The sequence below is a fragment of the Corapipo altera genome, unplaced genomic scaffold (genome assembly GCF_003945725.1).
Source record: "Corapipo altera isolate COAL_440 unplaced genomic scaffold, ASM394572v1 61022, whole genome shotgun sequence".
In the NCBI taxonomy this organism is placed as follows: domain Eukaryota; kingdom Metazoa; phylum Chordata; class Aves; order Passeriformes; family Pipridae; genus Corapipo; species Corapipo altera.
The window spans coordinates 80,447-97,294 of NW_020885065.1; the positions used below are offsets into that span (position 1 = coordinate 80,447).

General features: G+C 47.7%; 1 protein-coding gene across 1 annotated transcript in view; it reads left to right on the top strand.

The window, feature by feature from the left end:
* The first annotated feature begins 1,831 nt into the window (after positions 1-1,831).
* The window catches only part of SLC4A5 (solute carrier family 4 member 5), a 39,762-nt gene continuing 24,745 nt past the window's right edge, over positions 1,832-16,848 (top strand). Inside the window, exons 1-8 of the mRNA XM_027669095.1 lie at positions 1,832-1,886; positions 3,494-3,637; positions 8,000-8,032; positions 8,290-8,419; positions 11,873-12,033; positions 12,244-12,399; positions 15,865-15,960; positions 16,682-16,737. Coding sequence (XP_027524896.1) covers positions 1,835-1,886; positions 3,494-3,637; positions 8,000-8,032; positions 8,290-8,419; positions 11,873-12,033; positions 12,244-12,399; positions 15,865-15,960; positions 16,682-16,737 — 828 coding nt within the window. The 5' untranslated portion in view covers positions 1,832-1,834. The remainder of the gene's footprint in view (positions 1,887-3,493; positions 3,638-7,999; positions 8,033-8,289; positions 8,420-11,872; positions 12,034-12,243; positions 12,400-15,864; positions 15,961-16,681; positions 16,738-16,848) is intronic.

The window sequence follows — 16,848 nt, forward strand, 5'->3', positions numbered from 1 at the left end:
CTCCCTCTGAACATCTCCTTTGAGAGCTCGAGGTGAGTTTCTTAAGGGTGAAACTTGTTTTTGTGGAACTGGGAGCTGGGGGGGGTTAGAACTGGGTTTAACTGGGAGAGGTGACGGTGCTTTTCTTTCCCTCCTCTTGTTTCAGCTCCACTTAGAGTCAGGTTTTCCAACAGTTCTATTCCGTGTTATGCTTGTGTTTGGATGTAGGGAGTTGGGGGGGGGGGAAGCTTTATGTGTAAAATATTAGAGGGAAAAACCCCTGGGTTTATTGCTCTCATAAATCAACCATAATTAACCAGGATATTTCATTTCTCAGTGGATCTATCAAAGGGTTTATCCAGTGGGTTATTTTTGCTGCCCAGCAAATATGTCAAACTCTGACCAGCCAAACTAGACTGCAAAAAAAGTCCTAGTTCATTCCAATATTATCCATTTGGAGGGTCCTTTAGCCCCATCCATCATCCCCAACCTGCCACTGAAGGAATCTTGGGGGGTTGTGAAACTTCTTCTCTTGGAAAGTCATTTTTGGAGCAAAAATATTTCTGCCTGAAGCTGGGGGGGGGGGGGGAGAGGGTATTTTGCTGCTTGTCCTGCCACCACCAGCTTCCTAAAACCCTCAGAATTATCCCAATAATGTTATTTTCAGGAAGCCAAGGCTCATGGCTGCTGTTGATACACCCAGATTTGGGGCACAGTTGCCCATCCAGAGGAGTTTGTCCCTAAAATAAACTGGTTCCTTAAAAAAAAGTGTCAGGAAAAAAAAAAATCCCGAATCTTTTAAATCAAGAGGTGCCTTTAAATATCGACTGTGGTAAGGCTGGAACGTTTATTGGGATAAAGATGGTCTTTGCCTGGGGGAAAATGGGTCGATAAATCAGGAACCAAAGCAGAGCCAACCTGGGCACCCCGGGGTCCTTCCAGCTTTTTAGGGGCACACCCTGTTTGCTTGATATTTTGAACCTCTTTGGCTTGAGTTGGGGTTTTTTTTCCCTGAAATAGATGGATAATGGTGCGATTTTGCCATGGATTCCAGGAGCTGGAACGGGGGACACGGAGAGGCTGGTTCTGATCACTCTCAAAGTGACTTTGGGAGGCATCGACCGGGCTGCCAGGAATAGTAACCGTTCTGCCGCCCCAGTCAAGTGTGAAAGGCAATCACTGGAGGTCAGATAATTAGGGGAGTAATTAACAGCCGGGACAAAATGCGAAGGAACTCTTGGGGGGATAAAGCAGCAGGTCGGAAGGAAGGGATCTGGAAGTGTAGGGTGTAAAATCCGTGCTCAGGAGATGAGGAAGCAAAGTCTGCGTCTGCAAAACCCCTTTTAGCTGTGAAAAATCCCTTTTATCTGGGCAGGTCCCCCCCAAAAAAAATTAAATGAGTGTTTTTTGACGGCAAATAACCCCCGTGAACTGAGCTCGTGTCCATAATTGTGGCAGCAAGTCTCCGTAAAAATTCCTTGCACTTCACTCCCCCTCTGCTTTGAGCAGCAGAAATTGGAGCCTGGAGACAAAATTTTTCCCAGTTTTCTAAAACATGGGGAGAGTGGAGGTGGAGCACAGGCAGGGCTGGTACGGGCAGGACTGGCACAGGCAGGGCTGAGCTCACCGAGGGAGGACATTCCAGAGGGTCCCCTGTGCTTCCACAGGGAAGTCCCGGCTCTCCCGGCCGGGAAGGATCCTGTGATTCCACACGTGGATTCCCGGAGTGGGGAGCACCTACCAGGTGTGCAAAGAGGCTCTTCCCTGCCCGACATCCCTGAAAACCTCTCCCCTTTCTCCTTGCCGGGCTCAGCTCTCCCGGAGCAGCGGGAACATGCTGGAGGATGAGGATGGGATGAGCGAGAGGGGGCTCAGCAGCTCCAGGAGGAGATACGAGGATGAGGAAGGTGAGTGAAACCTCGGGAATGCCCCCAAAGGCAGCGGGGGCTTCCCTGCCGGCTGATCCCTCGGATCTCCCGATGCTCCACCGGGACATCCCATGGAATAAATTCCTGAGTGCCTTAAGCCTGCTGGGAAGAGGGAAATACCTTCCTGACTTTTTAAACTTTTAACTGGAAAGTGAACTTCTTTTGTAACTGGAAGTGAGACATCCCAGATCTGCTTTTTAAAGCTTTTCCCCTTCCCTAGATCCCTCTGGATCATCCCATGGAAGAAACTTTAGGCCTGGTGGGAAGATGGGAAACGTCTCCCTGGGGATTTTTTAACTGGAAGTTTTTAACTGGAAAGTGAACTTTTTCCTTTTTTTAAACTGGAAATGAGAAATCCCAGGTCTGCTTTTTAAACCTTTTCCCCTCTCTAGATCCAGCACATCCCATGGAATAAATTCCTGTGTGCCCTAAGCCCGCTGGGAAGATGGAAAACATCTCCTTGGCTTTTTTAACCAGAAGATTTTTAACTGGAAGTTTTAACCAGAAAGTGAACTTTTCTTTTATAATGGGAAGTGAGAAATCCCAGATCTGCTTTTTTTCTTTTTCCCCCAGATGTGCTCTCAATCCAGCACGTCCCATGTACAACATGTGTGCATTAAAGCCTCTGTGCTTTAATCCTGGCACGAAGTGGGAACCATCTCCCTGGCTTTTTATGATGGAAGTTTTTTAACTGGAAAATGAACATTTTTTTAACTGGAGAGTGAACTTTTTTTTTAAACTGGAAGCTTTTCAAGTTTTTCTTCATTCTCTAGCACATCCCATGGAATGAACTGTGTGCTTTAATCCTGGTGGGAAGATGGGAACCATCTCCTTGGCTTTTTAAATTGGAAGTTTTTTAACTGCAAAGAGAACTTTTCCTTTTTTTAACTGGAAAGTGAACTTTTTTACCTGGAAGTGAAACATTCCAGACCTGCTTTTTCAAGCTTTTCTCCCTCTTTAGATCTGGCACATCCCATCCACAACATGGAATAAAACTCCTGTGTGCTTTTAAGCCGGGTGGGAAGATGGGAAACATCTCCTTGGCTTTTTAAATTGGAAGTTTTTTAGCTGCAAAGAGAACTTTTCTTTTTTTTTAACTGGAAAGAGAACTTTTCCCTTTTTTAACTGGAAAGAGAACTTTTCTCTTTTTTAACTGGAAAGTGAACTTTTCTCTTTTTTAACTGGAAAGAGAACTTTTCTCTTTTTTAACTGGAAAGAGAACTTTTCTCTTTTTTAACTGGAAAGAGAACTTTTCTCTTTTTTAACTGGAAAGTGAACTTTTCTTGTTTTGTAACTGGAAATGAGAAATCCCAGTTCTGGTTTTTCCCCCCCTCCTCTTCCTCTCTGGATTTTTTTAAACTGCAAGCTTTTAAAGGTTTTTTTCTTCATTCTCTAGATCCAGCACATCCCACGGAATAAACCCCCGCGTGCTTTAGTCCTGATGGGAAGCTGGGAAACACCTCCCCGGCTTTTTTTTAACTGGGAGTTTTTAAACTGGAAAGTAATTTTTTTATTGTTGTTGTCGTCGTTGTTTTGCTGTCGTAAGACATCCCGGAGCCGCTTTTCAAGCTCTCCCCCCTCCCCAGATTACCACTCCATCTACATCGGGGTGCCGGTGCCGCGCGGGTACCGCAGGAAGCGGCGCCGCCGGAGATCCCCCGGCTCCAGCCGGGACCGGAGCGAGAGCGAGCGGCACTTCGAGCGCCAGGACCACTCGGACACCGACGACGGCGGCCACGGCTGCTACGAGAGCGGCAATGACAACGCCAGCAGGACCAGTGAGTGCCCCGCGGCTCCCCCCCAAAAAAACCGGGAGAGCCTCCGGAGCATCGCTGAACCCGGGATTAAATCGCCCCCGACGCGCGGCCCTTCCCAGGTTTATTCTTCCCTGCGTGTCACAGGGTGGGGATTGGGGGGAAGGGGGGTTGTCCTGTCCCTTGGGAAGTTGCGTCCAGGGAGTGCAGACAAACCTCGGGCATCACACCTTGTTCCCGACAGGCTTTTGCCCGCGGCTTTGCCTGGTCTCGTTAAATCTCCTTTAGGATTAAAGCCCAGATTAACATTTCGAACAGCAAAACAGCTGCCGAGCCCTTGGGGTGGGTTTTTGCCACCCCCCTCCTATAGAAACATGCCTTCGGGTTTAGGTCCAGCTCACCTGAGCGGGCTCCACTTTTCTCTACGGAAGGAAAAGTTTTTCCAGAGCTTTTCTGTGGCGTGGGAAGAGGTTTTTATTTGCAGCGGGCTCCTCTCGCAGCTCCTTCGTGGCTTTTGTGGAAACGGGAGCTTCCTCTTTCCCACAGGCGTAAATGCCACTGGGATAAAACCCTGGTTTGGAGGGAGAAATGTCATTTTATGGAGGAAAATCACCCGAAAAATCTCAGAAATCCTCCTTATTTAGGCTCTTTTTCCCCGAAAAAATTTCTGCTCTGAACTCAGAGGGGATTTTTCCACCTCCTTCCAGGTGGGAAAGAAAAACCCCGCAGGAAATAACCCCAAAGCTGTGATTTCTGCCCTCCCAGCGTTTCACCCTCCCCTTTCTCCCTCTCTCCATCCCACTGCCTCCCAGAGATCTCACCTCTCCCACTCGCATCTCGTTTGATTTGGTAACTTCCCGTCATGGGAGCCAAAGGGAAAGGAAAGTGCTTTATATTCTCTGTAATCTGCTCCTTAAGCCTTGGGAGTTTAACAAGCCTGAGTGGATAAAGGAGGAAGTTCGGGGGTTTGGTGGTTTTTGGTACCGAGCAGCGAAGGTTTGGTTTGGCCGGGAAGAAATGGGGGAAAAAATGGAAACAACTCCAGGTAGGATTTTTCCCAGCATTTCATGGCAGCCGCCGTCGGGGGAGCAGGAGGGGGAAAAAAAGCTCCAGGGGGCTTTTTTTTAGCTTTGTTTTTCCCTTGTAAAATCAACTTTTTCTCTTGTGAAAGCAGCCTGGGAACTTGCAGGTGAACTCAGGGCACAGAGCTCGAAAGCTCATCCCTAAAATTAACTGGGGGAATTCTCAGCTCCTGTTGCTTCCCAGCAGAGGGGAAGTGGAAATGTGATATCTGGAGGGATAAAAGGTCTCCCAGATTTACAGGCTTCTTGAAAAAGAAAAGAGCATCTAATCCCATGGGATGTGCACCCCAGTCTCCTCTTTTTTTTGGGAGGTGGTGACCCTTCTGATCCATGAAAAGCCAGGGAAAGGCTGTTATGGATCCAGAGGGACCACGAGAGCCGATGGTTAATGTGCTGGAGCCCCAAATCAGGCTTAGTCCTGCAAACCCCAAGCAGCACCACATTCCCCCATCCCTAATTTTATCCCCCTTTTTTTTTTTTATTCTACCTTAAGCCAGAGTGGGAATTTCAGTTTGGAAAAGCATCTCTGGGTCAGGTTTTACTGCTGGATCAAAGCTGGGGTGTGAAGGGCTCTGTGGACCTGGGACTAAAGGAGGTTTAAATCATTCCAGCTGGTCTGTCCCATCCCATTTCTCAAGGAAACCTGAGGTCCTGTGCGTGTAGAATTATCCCAAATATATCCTATATAACCTAAATATTCCCAGTGTTTATGCTGACCTGATTCTGTGGCTTTGGGCTCCATTTGGATCCACTGTGGCTTAAATCACAGTGGGGAATTGCAGGAATTGCAGCTGGAAGTGTTCTCCCATCCTAAAAATTAGTTCAGGGAGATCTGGATCTTCTCTGGGCGCCCCTGGAACTGTGTCTTCAACAAACAGCTGCTGATTTTGGGGGGTTTGGGGGAGTTTTGGCCACTGCAGCAATTTTACTCTTGAGCTCCCAAAGGTACCAAACCTTAAATGCCACTGTCCAATATATCCTCCCAAGCAAACACCTGCTTCTTGCCAGAATTTTTGGGTGCTGGATCAAATTTCCAGGTGAAAAAAACCAAGCAGGGAGATCTGGATGCTCTCCCAGAGTTCTCCAGATGAATGAATCCCACAAATTTTGGGTGTGTGGCCAAATAGATGCCACTATCCAATATATCCTCCCAAGGAAGCACCTGCTGCTTCCCGGGATTTTCAGGTCTTGGATGAAACTTCCAGGTGCAGAAACCAAGCAGGGATTGCTGGGTGCTTTCCCAGGCTCCTCCAGGTGAATAAATTCCCTGAATTTTGGCTGCCAAGCCCTGCTGGTGTTGGTTTAACAAGGGGCTCTTGGCTCAGGTCACTGAGCAGAGGCCGACCCCGCTGGGAAGGTGTGGAAAGATGGATTTATTCCTTAAAATGTGGATTTATTCCTTAAAATGTGGGAGGATGAGGAAAAAAAAGCTAAATAAGAAAGCTCATTATGTCAAAGCTTCCCTTCCTCTTTTGTGGGTTCCACTCTTTCGAGGGTGGCACAGCCCTGAAACCCCAAAAGGAGTCACTGGGAGAACCCTCTGGAAGGGGGGAGAAGGAAGGATCTGCCCTTAAGCACCCAAGGAGGGAATTTGGGAAGAGTTGGGATTAGCTACACCCAAACTGAGGGTGTGCAAAGCTCCAACCCCTCCTGCAGGATTGCAAACCCCCCTTTTTTCCCCAGTTCATTCAGAGATCCCCCCCAAGGCAGAGATTTCCAGCAAACTCCCAATTTCTGTGGTTCAGCTCGTCATATTTGGGGTGAATTTGGGGGTTTGGAGGAAGTTTAGGGTTTGGACTGTAGAGCAAAGGCTGAGGGGGGTGTTACCAGCATTGTACCCATTTCATCCTCCTTCCCAGAACAGCACTTAGGCTTAAAGAGCCTGAAACCCTCCAGGCAGGGAGCCCAGCTCTAAAATTAACAGGAATATTTAATAATCATAATAATGAAGCTTATGGAAATGAAGGAGGACTTGACAACAGGGCTTTAGTCTGGGTGGTGGGGCTTAGAGGGCTTAAGTGGTTAAGCAGGCTCAGCCTAAAGGGACATCCTCTTCTTCCAGGGCCCACACGACTTGGGGTCATCTCCTTTGTGGGGGAAAAGGGCAATATTCCCATTTTTTCCTCTGCTCACACTTTGAAATTTAATTACCTGCTTTTTTGGGGCACTTTATTACCCAACTTTCTTATTCCCAAGTTTGAAACCGGGAGGATTTTGCTTAAAAAAAAAACAAAAACAAACAACTTTTTCCAAGCTGGGTTAATTCCTGTTGGTTTAGGATACTCGAGATTGTACTAAAATACACCAATTTCCATGGATTTTAGGTTGATTTTAATCTCTTTGGAGCAACTGGGGACCATTCCCATCCATGGGGAGCAACTGGGGCACGTCCAGGTTCATACCCAGGTGTCTGATTCCTCCCCATGACCAAATGGTTTTTCCTAGAAAATGGATGGAGAGGGTGAAAAGAAAATCCAGCCAGGTTGGGTTTGTTGGAGGAGGTTTTGTCACCCTCCTGTGGGCTCCAGGAATTCACTGGGGATGGAAAACCCTTTTCCCACCGGTCAGGAGGTTGGTGGGTGATGTGTTCCTGTGGGAAGCAGGAGGAAATAAGTGCCCTCCCCAGCCTGGCTGCAGGAAGTTGGATTTTTCCAGCAGAAATTTGTGTTATTCCCCTTCAAGGATTCACATTCTCTAAGGGAATCCAGTGGGAAAATGTGTGTTAAGCTCTTGTGCATCCCCATCCAGAGACTGTAAGGATTTGGTTGCTGAGGGCAGGAGACTCTAACCTGACAAAAACAGGCTCCATGGCATGGAAAAATGTGGGATAGCCCTTGGAAACAAGGATCATAATGCTCCTGGAAGGGAATTTTGTGGTATTTTATATAGGGATGGCCACATTCCTCAATTCCCAGCCTGGATCTATATTCCTTCCACTCATCCTTTCCCCATCATCCCACATCTTTGCACAGGGATTTTGGGAGAGGATTACTCAGAGTTTCCCACTCCTTAATGTCTCTCACCTTAAATATTTCCCTCAAAACCTCCGTATTTTCTACCCCAGGATCCCAAACAACCCTAAACTTCCTCCAAACCCCCAAATTCACCCCAAATATGATGAGCTGAACCACAGAAATTGGGAGTTTGCTGGAAATCTCTGCCTTGGGGGGGATCTCTGGATGAACTGGGGAAAAAAGGGGGGTTTGCAATCCTGCAGGAGGGGTTGGAGCTTTGCACACCCTCAGTTTGGGTGTAGCTAATCCCAACTCTTCCCAAATTCCCTCCTTGGGTGCTTAAGGGTAGATCCTTCCTTCTCCCCCCTTCCAGAGGGTTCTCCCAGTGACTCCTTTTGGGGTTTCAGGGCTGTGTCACCCTCGAAAGAGTGGAACCCACAAAAGAAGAAGGGAAGCTTTGACACAATGAGATTTTGTTTCAGCTTTTTTTTTTCCTCTTCTCTTCCCACTTTCTGAGGAATTTTAAGGGATGAATCCATGGTTCACCATCACCTCGTCTCCCATGGATGTTAAACCTCTTTTCCCCCCTCAGTGTCTCCGGCTGCCGAACGTCTCCGCTACATCCTGGGGGAAGATGATGAGCCTCCCAATCCCACCCTTTTCACGGAGATGGACACCCTGCAGCACGATGGGGAGGAGATGGAGTGGAAGGAATCGGCCAGGTGAGGTGGGAAGATGCTTTGGGGTTGAAAAAAATCGGAAAAAAAATCCCCTCCTTAAACATGCCCAGGTGGAAACAGGAGCAGGGAATGAACATCTCTTCAAAAAGACATTCCTGAATTAGGGAAATGCAGAGAACGTGGCATTTTGGGGGATTTTACAAGAATTCCCGTCTTGTCCTGGTTCTCCTCAGGGTCTGTCCTTGGATCAACCCCAGAGCTGGAGCTTTTCCCATTCCCAGTGACCAAAGTCCTGCAGAAAGGGCTGGGAGGGTGAAAAAAGGGGATAAGATGCTGGGAAAAGGGAGAATTAGATCTGGGAAATGGGAATAGAGGACATAAAGAACATTTCCCCCCCTTTTTCTGCCTGGGCCAAGAGTGAAACTCTTCCCATCCTCCATCATAATAATAAAACTCCACCTGCTCCATCTTTAATAAAATAATTAGAGGAGTTGCAAGTGGAATTTCCTTTACTGAATCAGGAGTTTACCCAAGGGAATAATCTCAAATCCAAGTGGGATTTTCTCTTCCTAACCTCAATTTTGTGAAGGCCAGCAGGGTTGAGGCTTTTTGGGGAAGCTTTAGGAAGGGAATCAGGGGTGCTGATGGGATCCCAACCCTTTAGTTTCAGCAGCACATGTGGGATTTCCGAGTTTGGGCATGAAATTTCACCCTGGGGATTGGGAGGGATCAGGATCAGGCCCTGTGGATGCTCATCCTCCCTCCAGGGCTGGTTATTTGCATCACCAAAAATTTGGGAAGCTCGTAAACATCCTCCTGGTTGCCATCCCTGCTCAAACTCTACAATGTGGGGGATGCTTCTGGTAAAATCCTTAATTTCTCCCTTATTTTTCCATAGGTCTGTATCTCCCTATCCTACCCCACTCCCAAAAAAGCTTGGAGGGCAAAAAAATCAATGTTTTTTCGGGGATTTTCATCAAGGAGATATTGAGATGGAGGTTTCCAAGTTTCTACTGGGAGGATGGAGGGTTTTGTATCCTTGCTCCCCCCAAAAAATTGGAGGGCAAAAAATCAACATATTCATTGGGATTTTCACTGAAATTTTCATCAGGAATGTCTGGAGATGGAGGTTTCCAAGTTCCTCCTTGGAGGATGGAGGTTTCTGTATCTACCCATCCTTCCCCACTCCTCAAAAAAGCTTCAAAGGCAAAAAATCAATATTGGGGTTTTTTTTGGATTTTCATTAGAGAGGGATTGAGATGGAGGTTTCCAAATTCCTCCTGGGAGGATGGAGGTTTTTGTATCCCCACTACCCAAAAAAACTTGGAGGGCAAAAAAATCGACATTTTCATTGGGATTTTCATCAAGAAGGTCTGGAGATGGAGGTTTCCAAATTCTTTCTGGAAGGAGAGAGGGTTCTTTATAACCAATCCTTCTCCACTCCCAAAAAAAAGCTTGGAGGGCAAAAAATCAATGTTTTTGGGGGAATTTTCATCAAGGAGGGATTGAGATGGAGGTTTCCAAGTTCCAGCTGGGAGGGTGGAGGTTTCTGTATCTATCCATCCTTCCCCACTCCCAAAAAATCAACATTTTCATTGGGATTGTTATGAGGGAGAGCTGAGGACAGAAGTTTCCAAATTCCTCCCGGGAGGATGGAGGTTTTTGTATCCCCACTACCCAAAAAACTTGGAGGGCAAAAAATCCACATTTTCCTTGGGATTTTCATCAGGAAGGTCTGGAGATGGAGGTTTCCACATTCCTCCTGGGAGGAGGGAGGTTTCTTTATCTACCCATCCTTCCCTATCCAAAAAAAACTTGGAAGGCAAAAAAATCAATGTATTCCTTGGGATTTCCATTGGGGAGGGATTGAGATGGAGGTTTCCAAATTCCTCCTGGGAGGGTGGAGGTTTCTCAAATCCCGATTTCCGCTCCCCAATGAGGAACTTCTTTAACCACAGGAGAGCAGGTCCATGGCAGGAACAGCAGGTGGGAGCAGCTCTAAATCCACAATAAATGGAAAAAACCTGGCAATCCAGGCCCTGAGCCCAGCAGGGAGATGGGATTTTACTGTAGCCTTGGCGAAAGCGTCACGGGATGTTGATCCTGGGAAAATGGTGCCGCTGGAAACGTGCCCTGAGTCCTGCACTCCGACCTGAGCTGCCACCCTGTCTGCTCCCTAATGACCCACTTTCCTCAGGAAAACGGGGCAAAAAAGAAAGAAAAAGTGACCTAATCGGCTTTGGGCTCCACGGGTGCCACGGCGGGAAGCTTGAATCACCTCCCCATCAAAGCAGCGTTGTTGCAAGGGTTGGAGAAAGGGTTTCTCCAAAGAATTGGGATGGGAAGCTTTGGAAGAACGAGAACTAGGCTTAAATATTATAATTCTGGGAATATTTGGGGGTTTGTCCCTGACACAGACCGTTCCTGGCATTCTCAGGTAATATTTTGGGAGTTTAGGAAACCTCCCAAGCCTCCCCAGAGTGATTTGAGGAGGGGGAAGTCTGAGGGACTGAGTTCAGTGGTGAGGCTGAGAGGTTTGCCTTCACTTCACAATCGTGGAATCAGCACTTTGGGTGGTGGTATTACTGGATTTCTCCATCCCCATCCTGAATAACACTTGGTATTTTGCCTTTGGAGCAGCATTTTGATGCAGCTGATCTAACCCAGGGCTCTCCCCACCCTTCTCCTGCAGCATTCCTGAGCCAGCAGCTATTTCCCAAAACTTTTCTCCTCCCACATCCTCTCTGTCTGTGCCCTCTGGGGCAGCAGGAGCCAAAATCCCAGTTGTACCAGTTCAAATTTGTAAGGTTAAGCTCCGTGAAGGCTAATCCTGGAAGTCTCCTGGAAAGGAAAAGCAGCTTTCTTCCCCAAATCGATGTCACGCCAAGAGCTGCCCTTCCAGGAGCCTGAACCCTGTCCCCAGGGACTTGGGAGAAATCAGCCACCATTCCCAAATTTGCTCTGAAGCCTTTGGTTTGTAAAATAAAGGAACAGAGGTGGAAGGGTTGATTTCCAATGGTTGATTTTAAGGGTTTGCAAACCCTCTCATCTCCCACCATGGGAATGAAGGGCCCAGGTTGAGGTCAGAGCGTTGCTAAGGAATTAAAAAACCTTGGGAATGCCCTGGTGTTTGCTCTCCTGGGTGCATGGCTGGTCCATGGAGGTGCAGGTCCTGGCTAAGGCAAGGTCATCTCTGTGGGAAAACCTCCCAAATCTCACAGGAGCGATTTGAAGAGGGGGAAATCCGAGGGATTGAGTTCACTGGTGGGGCTGAGAGGTTTGTCTCCACTCTGTAACCATGGAAGCAGCACTTTGAGTTATGATGTTATGGAATTTCTCCATTCTCATCCTGAATAAGAAGCAAAAATGTTGTGGAATGGATTGATCCAGGCTTGCAAATCCACCTGCAGAAAGGAAACTCCATGGAAAAGACCATTCTCTTATTCCCTTCTCACCCACCTCTCCCGTTCTGTGCCCATCGCACTCTCGTTCCAGGTGGATCAAGTTTGAAGAGAAGGTGGAGGAAGGTGGGGAGAGATGGAGCAAACCCCACGTGTCCACGTTGTCCTTGCACAGCCTGTTCGAGCTGCGGACATGTCTCCAGACAGGAACGGTGCTCCTGGACCTGGATGGTTACTCCTTGCCCCAAATTATAGGTAGGAGCTGGTGGAAGTCCATTCCAAACCACCTTTCACCCGTGTCCCAAAGTGCTGGGCGTGGATTTAAATATATTTACTGCTCCATAAACCAAGTTATGTGGGAATAAGCAAAGACAGGAGTTGGGAGCCACCGATTTGCTTCAAGAATTGTTGTTCTGAGCACTCTGGGGGGGTTGCAGTGGGGTAACCCATGGGCCTCCCTTGCAGATGATGTCATTGAGAAGCAGATCGAGGATGGTCTGCTCAAGCCAGAGCTGAGGGAGAAGATAAGCTATGTGCTCCTGAGAAAGCACCGCCACCAAACCAAGAAACCAATCCACCGGTCCTTGGCCGACATCGGGAAATCCGTCTCCTCCAACACATGTGAGTCCTTGGGGTCCAACCTGGTTGCACCCTTGAGTCTTGGGGAAGAATTTCTCAGGAGAAGGAAAGGGGGAAACCCAACCATTTGGGACATTCAAGTGTTGACTGTATTGAGAAAGACCCAGAAAGTTCTGCTGCTGGTGGGTGTAAAGGTGGGGGGTCATTGGGAACTGGAAACTGAAGAGGTGTTTGCTGAGATGGACAAGGTTGTGTGAGGAGAACATTGTTGTGTGAGGGACAACATCACTGTGTGAGGACAACATCATTGTGTGAGGGGAAATGTCATCATGAGACAGACAACATCGTTGGTTGAGAGACATCACTGACTGAGGGACAAGGTTGTTGTGTGAGGGACAATGGCACTGCGTGAGAGATAATTCTGTGGTGTGAGAACCATGTCATTGTGTGAAGGGATGTCACTGTGAGAGGGACAATGGCATTGTATGAGGGACAGTATCACTGTGAGATGGAAAACATTGTTGTGTAAGGGCCAGCATCGTTATGTAAGGGACAACATTGTTGTGTGAGGGAAAATATCATCGTGAGAGGGACATTGTGTAAGGGACAATGGGAGAGCACAAAATCATTGTGTGAGGGACATCACTGTGTGAGGGACAATGTCATCATGTGAGGGACAACACCTGAGGGACAACATCACTGAGTGAGGGACATCATCATGTGAGGGCAATGGCAGTGTGTGAGGGACAATGTTGTCATGTGAGGGACAGTGTGAGAGCACAACATTGTTGTGTGAGGGACAATGATATTGTGTGAGAGACAATGTCGCTGGTTAAGGGACAATGTTGTTGTGTGAGGGACAATGGCACTGTGTGAGGGACAATGGCATTGTGTGAGGGACAACATCTGTGTGAGAGACAATGTCACTGTGTGAGGGACAATGTCGTTGTGTGAGGACAGTGTCTATGTAAGGACAATGTCATGCTGTGAGGGACAATGTTGTTGTGTAAGGGATGTCATTGTCAGGGGACAATGGCATTGTGTGGGGGACAATGTCCCTCGACAGTGTCATTTTGTGAGGACAGTGCCATTGCGTGAGCAATGTCATTTTGTGAGGGACAACATCATTTTGTGAGGGATAATGTCATTTTGAGAGGGACAATGACATTGTGTGAGGGAAAATATCATTGTGAGAGGGACAATGGCATTGTGTGAGGGACAATCCCATTGTGTGAGGGACAATCCCATTGTGTGAGGCACAATATCACCGTGTGGGGACAATCCCACTGTATGAGGCACAGTGTCATTGTGTGGGGACAGTCCCATTGTGTGAGGGACGACATCATCATGTGAGGACAATCCTACTGTGTGAGGGAAAACGTCACCATGTAGGGACAATGCCACTATGTGAGGCACAATGTCACCGTGTGGGTACAATGCCACTATGTGAGGCACAATGTCACCATGTGGGGACAATGCCGTTGTGTGAGGGACAACGGTGCTGGCAGTCTCCTGGCCAAGGGGTTTTCTGGCACAGCAGCCCACAGACAAATCCAGTCTGCTCGGCGGCTGAACCCACCTATTTTTGAGCCATTATAAAAGGGGATTTGTTTGCTTTTACGCCTGATTATTTTCTTAGGTTTAAATGGAGGTCACTTGGTGGAGCTCGGGATTTGCCAGGTCTCAGTTGTTCCCCGGGGAGACTGAAACAGCGGCGCCCAAGCTGCATATGGGAGAGGCCATCAATAATATTCCCACCCCGTGGGCATTCCCATGTTTCAGAGCAGCCATCATCCGTGTCCAGGACTGCATATTTGAGCCAAGATTTACCCAAAGCCTTCAAAACAGAGCCTGGCTTGGAAATGTTGTGATTATTCCCTTGCTGAGGTGATGACATCCCTTTGAGTTTGGAAATGATGGTCATTGGAAGGAGCAGAGGGTTCTCACATGTTTCTTGTGCCAGTGGCAGCTCTGTGATTGATCTTGGAATAAACAAGACATTGAAAACGGGTCATGCCTTGTGGGATTTCATTATTATTTTTTGTTGGGTTTAACAACAAAAAAAGGAGGAGGGATGATGTAGTTGCAGCTGGTACCTTGAAGAGGTGCAGAGCAGCCTGACACAGCTGGTCCAGATGGTTCTCCAAAAGGAAAACACAGTTTTGGGAGTTGAAGAGGTTTCCTGAGAAAATTCTGGGCTTAGCACAGAAAATCCTTGGGGGAAGGAAAAGTACTTGTGTCAAGTAATTCAGCCTAAACATCGGAGATTAACAAATGGGCCTCATCACCAGTTTAGGGAGGAGAAACATGAGACTTGGTGGTGGCCAACGTAAATATTTTGAAGTGTGAAGTTCATGGCAAAATTCAAGGGCAGGCTTCTTTGGAGAATTATTAGATTAAAAAGCCAAATAAAGTTTTGGGTCTTCCTAAGTAACAGAAATTGCATTTCTGGACCTACTGATAGCTGGATAAAGACTATTGATGGGGTCTGAGGCGGTGCAGGAAGATTTGGGGAGCAGGAAGATTTGGGGTAAGACAGTGTTTTCCTTAACATTCCCTGATTGCCAATGGGAAAATTCCTACAGGTGGGATAAAAGTGCAAATGACAGTAGGAGAGAAAATCAAATTTTTGGTGTCTTGGTGCCAGAAAGGTCATGTCTGTGTTGATGTTCAGCCTGGTCTCTGGCCTTCAGCACCACCTAACCTTCTCCATGGCTTCTCTAACAGCTCCTTTCTCCCAGCCCACAGCTCTGTCCAAGGAATTTTTAGATTAAAAAGACAAACAAATTTTTAAGTCTCTCTAATTGCTCTTCTGAACCCGTTGATGGCCTTGAAGGGAATGGTGGCTGGGTGTGAGGCGGTGCAGGAAGATTTTGGGGAGCAGGAAGATTTGGGATAGGGCAGTTTATTCTAATATTTCCCTTAACATTCTCTTGTTGCCCATGGGAAAATTCCTGTGAGTGGAATAAGAGTGCAATCAGGAGTAGGAGGTAAAATCAAACTTCTGGTGTTTTGGTGCTGGAAGGGTCATGTCTGTGTTCAGCAACTGATTTTCAGCCTGGCCTGTTGCCTTCAGCACCACCCAACATTCCGCATGGCTCCTCTACCAGCTCCTTTCTCCCAGCCCACTACCCTGCCCAGGGAATTATTAGATTAAAAAGTCAAATAAAGTGTTGAGTTTTCCTCCTTGACGGACCCATTGATAGCCTTGGAGGGAGCACTGGTTGGGTGTGGGGGTGTGCAGAAAGATTTGGGGAGCAGGAAGATTTGGGGTAGGACGGTTTATTCTCACATTTCCCTTAACATTCCCCTGTTTCCAGTGGGCAAGTTCCTGTGGGTGGGATGAAAGCGCAAATGAGAGGAGGAGGAGGGAAAATCAAATTTCTGGTGTTTTTTGGCGCCGGAAGGGTCACAACTGTGTTGAGCGATTGATTTGCAACCTGGCCTCTTGCCTTCAGCACCACCCCAAGGTTCCCCCTGGCTCCTCTAACATCTCCTCTCTCCCAGCCCGCAGCCCCGTCCGGAGCCCAGCCACCGGAGCCGCCTTCCACCGCTCCACCGAGGACCTGCGGATGCGGCAGAGCGCGAGCTACGGCCGCCTGCGTAAGATGGGGGGCCCAAGCCCTAAAATTAGTGTGGAGAACAAAAAAAATCAAGTTGGAGTATTGGAGTAGGTGATTTCAACGAGAAGGGGCCCCACCACAGCTGTGGTGAGGTGGTTTGTGTAAAAATTGGTATTGAAAGAACTCAGAGTCGTGGAATCATCAAGGCTGGAAAAGCACTCTAAGATCATGACAGAATATTCTGAGTTAGAAGGGACCCACGGGGATCATTGAGTTAGAAGTGACTCACATGGGTCAACTTTTGGGTGAATGGCCCATACAGGGGTTGAACCCATGCCCTTGGCATTATTAGGACCAAGTTTTAACCAGCTGAGCTCATCCTCAGGTCAAGTCCGACTGTTAATGCAGCACTGTCAAGTTCACCACTAAACTGACTTGGACTCAGTGATCCTTGGTGGTCCCTTCCAACTCAGAATATTCTGGCATTCTGTGAAACCCTGTCCCCAAGTGCCACATCCACAAGTTTTTTGAATACTGCCAGGGTGGTGACTCCACCAGTTTCTCAGTGAAGGCATTTTTTCCTAATTTTTGGGGTTTCCTCTTATTGCATCTGGTTTGGAAGCCCAGCTACAATAAATAATAAATAATATAAATAATACAATAATAAATAATGTTTGATTTCTTTGCACAAAGCACTCCCACCGTGTTTTCTCCTCACACGTGGGGTGATTTCCTCACCTCCTCTCCTTCCTCTCCCTCAGGTCACGCGCAGAGTCGGAGCATGAACGACATCTCGGACACGCCAAGCACCGACCAGGTAACCACCCCAAAAACCTCAGAACAGTACCATGAGGGGCGTCTCCACCATACCCCTGGTGGGGTTGTTCCCATCCAACCATCCAACCCCAAGATGGGGTTGTTCCAACCC